The sequence below is a fragment of the Contarinia nasturtii genome, unplaced genomic scaffold, assembly GCF_009176525.2.
Source record: "Contarinia nasturtii isolate CC-2019 unplaced genomic scaffold, AAFC_CNas_1.1 Cnas_scaffold_326, whole genome shotgun sequence".
NCBI classification, from domain to species: domain Eukaryota; kingdom Metazoa; phylum Arthropoda; class Insecta; order Diptera; family Cecidomyiidae; genus Contarinia; species Contarinia nasturtii.
The window spans coordinates 26,287-37,804 of record NW_022197681.1 but is presented as its reverse complement, the minus strand read 5'-3'; the positions used below and the strand labels follow the sequence as shown (position 1 = coordinate 37,804).

Sequence of the window (11,518 nt, the reverse complement as noted above, 5' to 3'; positions counted from 1 at the left end):
GTACTTTGACGTAAATCCATTGGAACTATAATTCCAATTTGTTATATATAAGTAACGACATCTGGCGAAAAACAGCGAGAATACATTCATAGTCCCAATATAAAATGCTAACGTTTTCGGAAACAATGTTTCCATCATCAGGCGAGCTATAAAGCTTTGAGGATGAGGCGACTATAGAGGATGCGACCACTACTTATGCAAACAACTTGACTTGTTACATTGTAACAGCAACTATATAGAAGTCAATTACTACACACGCATCACTTCAACTGGCGAATCAGTGGATTCCACTGAGTGGAAGCATGTAAGACACAAACGACAACGTTGTTTGCATAATTAGTGGTTGCATTCTCTATAGTCGCCGTTCGAGTGTAGCCATGTAATTGTTATGGTTCTTTCGTGTGAAGAGAAAAGGCTGTATTAAATGATGTATTTTGGCGCTCGTTGATAAATATGTATCGCAATATTTATTGACATTGAGAAAATATTTTTTTTAATAAAAAATAAATTTTTGTTGAGATATCAAAACTTTTGTATAGATTCAAGAAAAAAAATCATTTCTACCAATAATCTACACATTATTGCAAATTTACCAATGGTTGTTAAAATATCTATTGGTATTTTCATACAATCGTCGCTACATCAGCTCAGTTGCACTCGTTTTGGTGCGATGGACCAAGTGCCAACTGCGCTGTGGTAGTGACGATTGTATTAAAATGAATACCAATAGATATTTTAACAACTATTGGTAAAGGAGTTGCCTGAAATGAGCATTTTTTTAGTACATAAAATGTAATATGCCATATGATTTTGTGCTAATTTGTACTAAATACGTAACTCCTTTGCAATATTATTGGTTTATTGGATTAGAACGGGGAGTGTACTAGGTCTACTTTTCAGTAATATCCGTAGTTCCTCGTTGCTCAGGTTTATTAACCTATTGCAAGACGTTCGTTGAGTTATGATGCCACTCGACTGCCTGAATGACATACTAAGAACCACATTGTTCACATTAGAGATCACAAAAACTGCTGTGGTCACACAATCGAAGTGTGTACAAATAGTAACTAGTTATTGATAGGCACTGTCAACATAGTATTTCTATAGCGGTAGCGTTTTCTACCCTCTGAAAGAATCAAACGGCAAACATAGGTAGCGAATAGAAGCACTAAACAATTTTTGGCAGTAGTAAAATGAAAACCATGCCCATAGAAGTTGTGAAAATATAACAATACATCTATGAAGGTACAGTAATGTGCGAGCAAAATTTTCCAGGGGAGGGCGATTTCAAAATTTTCTTCAAAAAACCCTAGGAAATCGAGAAAAATTTCGGACGAAAATCCCTAGCAAATCGGATGAATTTTGAAGTCACAGGGTTTCTCCCCCTCCCCTTCGCACATTACTGCTAAGGTTTATATGAATGGGGTAGAATAAAAACTACTTCTCGAAAAATGTTTAAACACGAAACCTAAAAAAAAATTTCAATAAAAAGTGAATCAATTTTTTTTTGTCCAATTGAAGTGAACCAAAAAAAATTTGTTCAATAAAAGTGAACCTAACAAAAAAATTCATTTTAGTGTATTTTACACTGAAAAAAACGAGTGAAATTTTTTTTTTGGTTCACTTTTATTGAACAAAATTTTTTTGATTCACTTCAATTGGACAAAAAAAAATTGATTCACTTTTTATTGAAATTTTTTTTAGGTTTCGTTTTAAAATACCAATTTTTCGAGAAGTAGTTTTTATTCTACCCCATTCATATTTCTTTTGAAAATGAATAAGAAAGCGAAACAAAAAAGATAAATAAAATCAAGTCTTTGATTTGTGATAAAATTACCTGCTTGGTGGTGTTGCCTGCTTGTGGATCGGTAACTGGTGCATCGCAGATGATCGATTGATTTGCTTTTGTTCCAACACTAAAGCTACTGCTACCTGGTAACGTAGTTTGAATGGTAATGCCACCACAGCCGCTATTGTTACTTCCACTTGTCGTTGGTGTTTGAGGCGTTTGCTGGTTGTTTATGCAATTTCCATTAGAAGTATTACTGTTCAGTGACCCAGACGACTCTACTAATGGTGAATTAATCATGGAACGTTCATCACTCATTGTTTTGCTTTCTCTTTGCTCGATTATTTGTAATAAAACAATTTAAAAAAAATATTTGTTCTTCCCCACAAATTGAAATTTCAATATCAATCAGTCAATCTGAAAAGGAAAAAAATAAATGGTTTTAGTTGAATGATTCGACTTGTCCATGAAACAACACAATTTTAGTTTAAAAAAAAAGTGTATGTTTTCACATATAGAATATTTGTATTTAAACTATCATAAGCAAAAATGGAATCACAATCTTTCTCAAAAAGAGAAAATCACTAAACCAAACCGCAGATTACAGTCACACGTGCCAAGTTTTATTTTGTAGATAACATATGTTACTTAAAGATTGAGACTAAATCAAACGACTACCATTTAAACACCAAAGAAGCATTTTGAAAATTTCTCTCAGTGGTAATTAGCTTTATTCATAGGCAACCCGAAAACACATTTACAGTACACTGAACGAACCATTCCCAAGTCAGTATAATACTCTTTTCGAAGAGTGTACACGCTCTTCTCACACTCTTCGTATAGTTTTATTCGACTCCCTTCTCACATTCTTCTCACACTCTTCTCACACTTTTGCATAAAACACGTATATTGAGTGAGAACTGCTGTGACTGCATTCCAGTGGAAGTAATGTTTGTATTTTGATATTTGAACGTTTATAGCATTCGTCAGCTGTGTCAAAATACAACAGAACGACAATTGCTGTTGCAACAGCTAATTCATTTTTTTTTTTGTATACGTTCATTTTTTTCAAAATGTCAAAAATTAACAAAATCAAAAATTATCCATCAGTGGAAAAATTTATTATAAAGAAAAAAAAGAAAATTTTTTAGAGAAAAAAATTGAAGCTCAGTTAAAAACAATATACGTGTTTTATGCAAAAGTGTGAGAAGAGTGTGAGAAGGGAGTCGAATAAAACTATACGAAGAGTGTGAGAAGAGCGTGTACACTCTTCGAAAAGAGTATTATACTGACTTGGGTTGTCTTCGATTTTTCTCAGTATGCGTCGATCCATCAAAATTATGCTTTGGCGGACCGATTGGTCGATTTCTTTGAACTTTCTCTCAATTCATCCAACCAATTGTTGCACGTTTCAAGTATCTTGGACCTTCGCCTATAACATACATCCAAAAACGGAAGATAAATAATTAATTTGGTGTCTTTTTATGAAGTTGAGAAGATGGTCCTATTTTTATGGAAATGCTATTTTTCAAGAAGTGAGCTATTATTGTAGTTTTTTCTGCTTGCAAAACACAATTTTGTCTTAAATCAGATAGTCCACATCGAATTCTATCGATTTCAATAATAATTGATTGGTAATGGAGTAAGTAATGGAGGTTTAACCTTACGTTACAGCACTAAATTTTCGAATAATGGCTCTAAAACACCTTCCAAAGAAGATCCTATAATACAAACATCACTTTATCAAAGTTAGGTTTGTCGACGTCTCTAGCCCTATATAGTAGTGCTCTAATGTTATCAATGCAAAAGAAACCACTTGCACTTGATTTATGGTTCGATAAAGCGATGAATGTTTCACTGTCCAAAATGATGCATTTTTCAGTGCAAAATGCTATGAAGTAAACATCCAACTTTTGACACCCTATTGAATTTTTTCATTACATATTTTGCTGATTCCTAATGATCGTGACTAAAGCTATTGTTTTGGTTCAAATTTGGATGTGCTGTAACCATAAGAATCACCAAAAATGAATGTTTGTTTGAACAACCCGGTTTTCGGTACTTGATGACAATTTTGAAGAGTTTGAGTATTTAAATTGGGAATACGACCGGACTTTTGGCTTTTTCTAGAATCTTTGTCTTCGTATTAAATCCATGAAACACGATACATGATTCGAAGACAAATTGGTTCATCTTTTGACACATGCAGAATTTGTTTTGAACTTAGCTGTCCAAAACCATTTGAGACACTTTTTCGTAAGTCCAATTTGTACGTCATCGCGAATGGAAATTTTTCGTCGAATTGAAATTGATAGTAGAGAAGAAGTCCCTTTATGCCTCCTGGGTGCATTGGTTGACATTCTTGGTTTTGTTTATGTAGTGCAATAAACGCCTGAATTTAGTCTCAATCTTTAAGTAACATATGTTACATTCTCTCTGTAAGCAAGCACGTGGATATATTTAATTATTCTTACGTCACATGCTTTAGTAGTATAGATCCGTGTCCAAAACATAAAGATGTAATTGAATGGCCGTATCAGGTATAATATGAATATGTTTGAATAGTCAATTATTGCACTTATATTCATATTTTATATTGAATCGCTTCAATTTCTGTCCATAACGAATTTTCATTTTGGCATTTTTTGAAGCAAATTCTATTGACCCAGTGAAGATAAACTAAAACAGTTCTTGAAGAGAAATTAATGTCTCTTATTCATTTGATATTTCCTTCTTTGCTATTCCCGCTTTTTTTTCGACCAACAATTGTAATTACTTAAAATGGAAATAGTCAATGACAAAAGGTCCAAGAAATAAGAATATTTAATTTTTTTTATATTGATCGTTATGGAATGAAAAAAAGAAAACAATTAAAATAATGGAAACGATGTGACGATTGTGATACAATCTATAAATCAAGGTTCTGTGCTCTTGTAAGTTATATACAGTCATGTGATCATATCCAATCATACATGGGCAAGGAGGGGGGGGAAAACTTTACGTAATTTCCTCTAGGGTATTGAATATATGATTGTACCAAAGAGATTGACATTTCTAGGGTAATTTTGGGGCGCTCTATCGATTTGCATCATTAATTTTTTTTTGGGGGGGGGGCTATGTTTATTTTTTTACCTCCAAAATATAAATAGACTTCCATTTCAGTGTCAAGATGTAAAACACCACATGAACATTCACCCCTGCCTAGGGTACTTTTCAGTCCTCTATCGATTGACACCATTGGTTTTGACCCCCTGTCGTACCCCTCCCCCCTAGGGGGGTGCTCCGGTTTGACTCTTCGGACCCATATTTAAGGTCTTTGGAGTGGAAAAACACACATGACCCTTCACCCATACCCGGGGTATTTTTCAGTGCTCTATCGATTGGTATCATTGGTTTTGACCCTCCGACCGACCCCTCCCCACTTTGTGGGGCTACCCATTTTTCTTACCCCCCAAATATTTATGGACTCCCATTTGAGGGTCAAGGACACGAAATACCCCCCCCTATACCCCCCTCATACTCAAGGTATTTTTGGATGCCCGATCGATTGGAATCATTAGTTTTGACCCTCCAACACCCCCTTACCCCCCTTTTGGTTCCTATACACCGACCCCGATTTAAGGTCATTGGGGGTGAAATAGCCCCGGGGTGTGCTCTTACACCCAAGGTATTTTCACCTTATCACTATTTTGGGGGTACTTTTGAAAATTTTCGTGAATTTTGTAGGGGGACCCCCCATGGGGGTTATGGGAGGGGGTGCCCAATGCCAAAAATGAAATGAGCGCAAAAAATTAGCTATAGTTGGTCATACATTTTGGTACAAAATTCCGGACCGAAAAAGTGAAAAATCGACTTTGTAGGATTTGACCCCAAATGGGGGGCACTGGGGCTAGACACAATAGTGGATGAGAAAAATATCAATTCTAAGGTATTTTGGCACGCTGAGTCCGAATTTCGGGGTTTCAGGTCAAAAAAATCACACCTTGGGGGTTTTTGACGACCCCCCTGGGGGTGGGGGGACTTGGAGGGCAGGTGACCCAAAAAAATTCTCTCATCATTCTGAACAACATTATAGTGCATTATAGTGCATAATTTTTTGGTCCGAGCATTAAATTGGGGTCAAGAACCAGTCTGGGTAAAGATAGACGGGGTGTATATAGGGGTTAAGGGGGTTTGGGTCAAAAAACAAATGATGCCAATCGATAGAGCACTGAAAATACCTTGGGTGTAAGAGCACACCCCGGGGCTATTTCACCCCCAATGACCTTAAATCGGGGTCGGTGTATAGGAACCAAAAGGGGGGTAAGGGGGTGTTGGAGGGTCAAAACTAATGATTCCAATCGATCGGGCATCCAAAAATACCTTGAGTATGAGGGGGGTATAGGGGGGGGGTATTTCGTGTCCTTGACCCTCAAATGGGAGTCCATAAATATTTGGGGGGTAAGAAAAATGGGTAGCCCCACAAAGTGGGGAGGGGTCGGTCGGAGGGTCAAAACCAATGATACCAATCGATAGAGCACTGAAAAATACCCCGGGTATGGGTGAAGAGTCATGTGTGTTTTTCCACTCCAAAGACCTTAAATATGGGTCTGAAGAGTCAAACCGGAGCACCCCCCTAGGGGGGAGGGGTACGACAGGGGGTCAAAACCAATGGTGTCAATCGATAGAGGACTGAAAAGTACCCTAGGTAGGGATGAATGTTCATGTGGTGTTTTACATCTTGACACTGAAATGGAAGTCTATTTATATTTTGGAGGTAAAAAAATAAACATAGCCCCCCCCCCAAAAAAAAATTAATGATGCAAATCGATAGAGCGCCCCAAAATTACCCTAGAAATGTCAATCTCTTTGGTACAATCATATATTCAATACCATAGAGGAAATTACGTAAAGTTTCCCCCCCCCCTTGCCCATGTATGTATCCAATGCTAAATTTCGGTATTTGCACCGTACACATCGTGCACATTCAAGGCATATTTTTTTTATATGTATACCTAATTTTTTTGGAGTTTAAGGCTCAGACAGAGATTATCACACTAATTTAATGGTACTATAACTGAATGCGGCTGATAACCACGAAATGAAAAAGGTCCGTGTTTCATAGCATTTTATTACCAAGATATCAATTCTATGATTTTTTTGATAAAAGACATACTTAATCACAGACACACATTTACATTTAGCTTCGGTAATGAAAAGTTCACTACAAAGTTGAATCAATAATCCAGCCGTAATAATTATCGTAGCATATGCAAAATCACAATGTAAATACTTGCGCTGATTCCTATGTAATCGGTAATGTTATTTTCGAAGTGCAAAACATAAATTGAAAATTAATATTGGAGAAATAATAAAAAATGGACGTTTACTCATAATAAATTGTATGTATTAGAAAAAATTACCTTATTTAGTGGATGCTATTGGCTGGATGGATCCATAATAAGAAAATCGAATGTTCGAAAGGAAAATAATTCAAATTGGCCACATAAGCATAAACAATAAGACACTAAGATTCAAGATTTGTGTATTTACTTGTTTCGTGATATTTTATATGAATCGAGAAAGAAAAAACATAATACACCAAAATGACATCGAATATTATGTGTAGCTAAAACACCAAAGAGAAACACCACATAAATAGATAGATAATAACACCGAAAACTTCAAGGAGAATAAATAGTCTTTCGCACAAAAAAAAAAAACAAGAAAAGAAAAACAAATTAAGAGCTGTATAGAAAAATGCAGTAATACACCGTATTGAGTAGCAAAAAATATGAGAGAGAAAACTAGAGTTATAGTTCGCCTATACGTTGAATTTTTGTATCGATATGTTTCAATGTTAAATAAAATGGAATCTTCACACACTGAGAGATAGCAGATTTGGCTCAGTCGCAAATTCTATATTTTCCAAAGTAGAGAGTATCTATTTATTTAGGGTCTTTGTTGTCACTATTACATTGCTATTTTATTGTAGTGGTTTTAATATTTCGCTTACTTTTTCAATTTTATATATTTTTGTGTGAATTTTGCTTTTTCAATACTCGATTGATAAATCAAATACAATCTCATTGACGTTGCTGGATTTCTCATACGGGACGTGTGTCATTTGGGCAATCACATACATATACAGCATTGGAGCGCATACGCATTGAAGAAAGACATACATACTAATACTTCTCTTGTAATACTCAACATGACAGCTGTATGACACCACAACAAAATTATTGATAATGGAGCGCGAAGTTTAATTTTTTTTATTAAACACTTCAAAATAATTTTTAAAAACATAAAAATTGGTTTCGCTATTTTTAATTGTATTACTTAAGTAATAAGTATTAAAATGTGAACAATTTTTTTTCAGAAAAGAGGAACGAACTAACAAATATTACTTGAAATAGTAATTGAAAGCTGTGGTCACGTTCATTTTTTTGTTTAACTTTTATTCCAGCAAAAATATCGTTAACTGGTATGTTTTTAAACTATTTTTTCTTCAAATTAAATCTGCAAAATATGTTGTCCAACGTTTTGATTTCGATAAAGTATTTTTTTTATTAAATAAAAAGCTTTGCTGGTTGAAATTTATATACCCGGATGGCTCATTAATTTGAATTATTGTTATTAAAGAATTTTATCTGGAAAAAATATGATGGTGAGTCTTGAAAATTGTTTTTGTGAATTTTTTAAGCTTGTTACTTCTATAGAACTATAGTTTTTTTAAGTTGCGAACTTAATGTTTGTCATTTGTTGCAAGAATATAATGTTCTCTGATTTATTCTATTTTTTGCTTCGAATGATTGAATTTAAACTTTCTATGTTGTTTATTTGCGTATTTTTCCTCTTGAGTTTTTGGCTAAATTATTATTTTCTTTTTTTTTTATCCTCCGAATTTCACGACAACGTCAATTTCTAGTTAATCATCCATGTTTGATGACAACAAAAAATTTGCGGCTAAGTTTTCGTTTTTCTCACATGCAAAATAGGCTTGCAATACCAAATGTTCTGGGAATCCAAGTCCCTTGAGCTATTTAGAAAAGAAAAATTATAAATGAATTAATATAATATTCAATATTTCCTTTCTTCTTCAATTATCTTACACGTTCAATAGCGTCACGATCTTGCGCTGTTAAAAGAAGTGTTGCATCAGATGGCCGTTGTTCTCCAGCAACGTCTCCAGTCGATGCGGAAAGTCCACCAACACCACTATTAGCTACATCAACGTTCAATTCATCGGCATTTGGTTCGTTCAACATATTCAGGAAGGATTCTTGATTTTCCGATATCAATTGTAGTAAAGCCGGATTTGTTTGACCAATCTTTAATCAGATAAAATAAAACGAAATACGGTGAAATATTTGCATTTCTCTCCTTTTTTTAACGAAACAAACTACCTGTTGCAATGCAGCATTTAACAATTCGGGATTTTGATGGATTAAATTTCGCATTTGATGGAATTGAGGTTGACTACGTAGAAATGACAATGGATCTGCATTACCTTCGGATGTGGGCGGAATATTGATATTACTAGCACCATCGTCAACAAGTCCACCACCAGCTGCACTACCAACTGGATTATTCAACTCTTCCAAATTGCCACTGTCTGGTATTCCGCTTAGCAAATATTCAACAGCACGATCTGGGTTGTTGAAACTGGCGCGTAACGCTCGTTCCACCTCGTCTCTGGTATAACCCATTTCCATAATGTTTGTTATCATGCTATTATATTCATCACCTGAAGTTATAAGTGCTGATTCGGCCGCTGATTGCACTGATTGCTGTTGTGCTGTTACAGCGGGTGTACTTTCACTGGGTACAGACTCATCTGTTTTCGCAGGTTCCGATTTCGATCTATTGTAACAATTTGTTTTAACAACACACACAAATTCACAAAATATAAAGTTTCGTTTAAAATAATGTAATAAATTTTTGCAATTCTTATTTGAAAATTTCAAAAAGTATACTAACTCAACGTTCGTGGCTGCTTTTATATTTGTTGAACCGGCCTCTTCGGTTTTTGTGGTCGATGATGTAGAGGTGATCGTTGTAGATGCTGCTTCTTCTTCCAATTTCGTGTCTTTCTTTGCACTTTTATTTACCATAACAACAATAAACTTTTTTTCATCGAAATTGTATGATGCAATGGTTTTTTCATCAGCTAATATCATACCTATAAAAAAATCCAGAAATATAAAAAAGAAAATAAATAATGTTCTACAGTCATAGCATTCTATTGAGGTTATGTGTGACAATGAACACTTGACAAACATCATACACAATATTGATAATATTTTATCGAATTACCAAATTGTATTTACCTGCATAAATAAGTTTTTGGCTTTCTGTTTGATAGTCCTTGCCACGTTCGGCTTCGATCTTTTGCTTCAGTTTCAAAACCTATCCCAAACGCGTGGAAATTAGAAATTAAATTCGTTTGTATTACCATTATAAACTCTATTCTTTGCCCATTTTATTTTGCAATGTATTGAAAATGTATTAAAAAATAATGAAAATAGAAATTACCGTTTCCGATGGATCGAACTCCACGTGAAAAGTTTGCTGTTGTAAATTTTTGATTGTGATAAGCATATTGAACAAAAATTAGTCTTTATCTCGTATATTACTGCACTCTGCTTCCCTTAATTCTCGTATGCTTAAAAATCCGTTTATTATTTAAGGAGAAAAAACAATTAGAATTAATGCCAAATTACTTAGTCTCATTAACGTAAATTAATTGAATAATCTATCTACCTTTTCAGAAACGATTCTGTTGTACGTCAAAAAAAATTTTCTCTATGAATTGTCGTGTGCAAACATTCACGCGAGTTGATGATCCTGTAAACAGAAAGATTTGTATTTGTATATGTGTTTGAATGAGCATGTCAAAATGTCTTCGTCCTTCTTTGTATCACAAAAACATTCAATTTATGTCCAACATTCGATCATTGACAACAGTTTTTATTTTGAACTATAGATTTTATTTGGAAAACTACTAAAGTTACTATTTTTTTAATAATGTATCTTCGTAAAGAACAACAAAATTATAAACTGAATGCTGAAAATTCATTTTCCATACTCTCTGCATTAACCTAAATATAATATGAAATAGCTCGAAATGCAGTAATGAAATTGAGAATAATTCAAATAGTGTGTATACGGTGATTTTTTATGTAGATATATGTTTTGCGGCATTTACATACGTTTCACAATATTTTTTTATTTTGGTTTTAGTTCGCTGTGATCGCACAAGTCAAATACACAAATGTTATGAAATTTTACCAACCAAAATACACTCACGTCTCTTGGTAAAAATGTTCCTTTGTCAAATTACGATGAATTAGCGAAATTTCGAATAAGGATTTCCAAAATGAATATGACGATTGGCCCGCAACCAAAAGCGACAATTTATACGTGTAGTATATTGTACGTGTGTTCACACATCAACTTTAGTTTGATTTCGCTCCGAACACAGTTCAAATACGCATCAATGTGCATGGGTTTATGAATTCGCTACGTCTTTTGTCTCTCTCTGTAGTAACAACATTTTTGTTTCTTTTAAAACGTTGCATAAATCCAAAATGTTACTAAAAACTGTTGAAAGTGATGTATAAATTGGTATGCTTTGAATAAATTTCATTGAAATCAACGTTGATGTGTTTTCGCATATATATATATATAGAATATATATGTATATGATTCAACTAATATAGCGATATAAATGTAATATGAACGAAA

The 11,518-nt window shown here is 34.2% G+C and overlaps 2 protein-coding genes across 5 annotated transcripts in view; both read right to left on the bottom strand.

The window, feature by feature from the left end:
- The window catches only part of LOC116337887 (adenosylhomocysteinase-like 1), a 39,615-nt gene extending 31,630 nt beyond the window's left edge, over positions 1-7,985 (bottom strand). The window contains exons 1-3 of one of the 2 annotated variants that reach the window (XM_031762826.1): positions 7,541-7,985; positions 7,192-7,397; positions 1,838-2,206 (exon numbers count right to left, since the gene is read on the bottom strand). In XM_031762826.1, coding sequence (XP_031618686.1) covers positions 1,838-2,107 — 270 coding nt within the window. In that variant the 5' untranslated portion in view covers positions 2,108-2,206; positions 7,192-7,397; positions 7,541-7,985. The remainder of the gene's footprint in view (positions 1-1,837; positions 2,207-7,191; positions 7,398-7,540) is intronic. The other variant, XM_031762829.1, reaches the window with a different exon arrangement.
- Positions 7,986-8,318: 333 nt separating this feature from the next.
- On the bottom strand, positions 8,319-11,230 carry LOC116337888 (UV excision repair protein RAD23 homolog A). Of its 3 annotated transcripts, none has more exons than XM_031762831.1 (8): positions 10,984-11,230; positions 10,535-10,618; positions 10,307-10,436; positions 10,102-10,180; positions 9,752-9,953; positions 9,178-9,634; positions 8,884-9,102; positions 8,319-8,810 (listed from the first exon to the last, which is right to left on the bottom strand). In XM_031762831.1, the coding sequence occupies exons 3-8, from the start codon at positions 10,370-10,372 to the stop codon at positions 8,700-8,702; spliced, it is 1,134 nt and encodes a 377-aa protein (XP_031618691.1). In that variant the 5' UTR covers positions 10,373-10,436; positions 10,535-10,618; positions 10,984-11,230; the 3' UTR covers positions 8,319-8,699. The 3 variants fall into 3 exon arrangements, with proteins under 3 accessions (XP_031618691.1, XP_031618692.1, XP_031618690.1); XM_031762832.1 differs by having other exon boundaries at positions 11,067-11,230; XM_031762830.1 differs by having other exon boundaries at positions 11,081-11,230.
- Between the last annotated feature and the right edge of the window lie 288 nt (positions 11,231-11,518).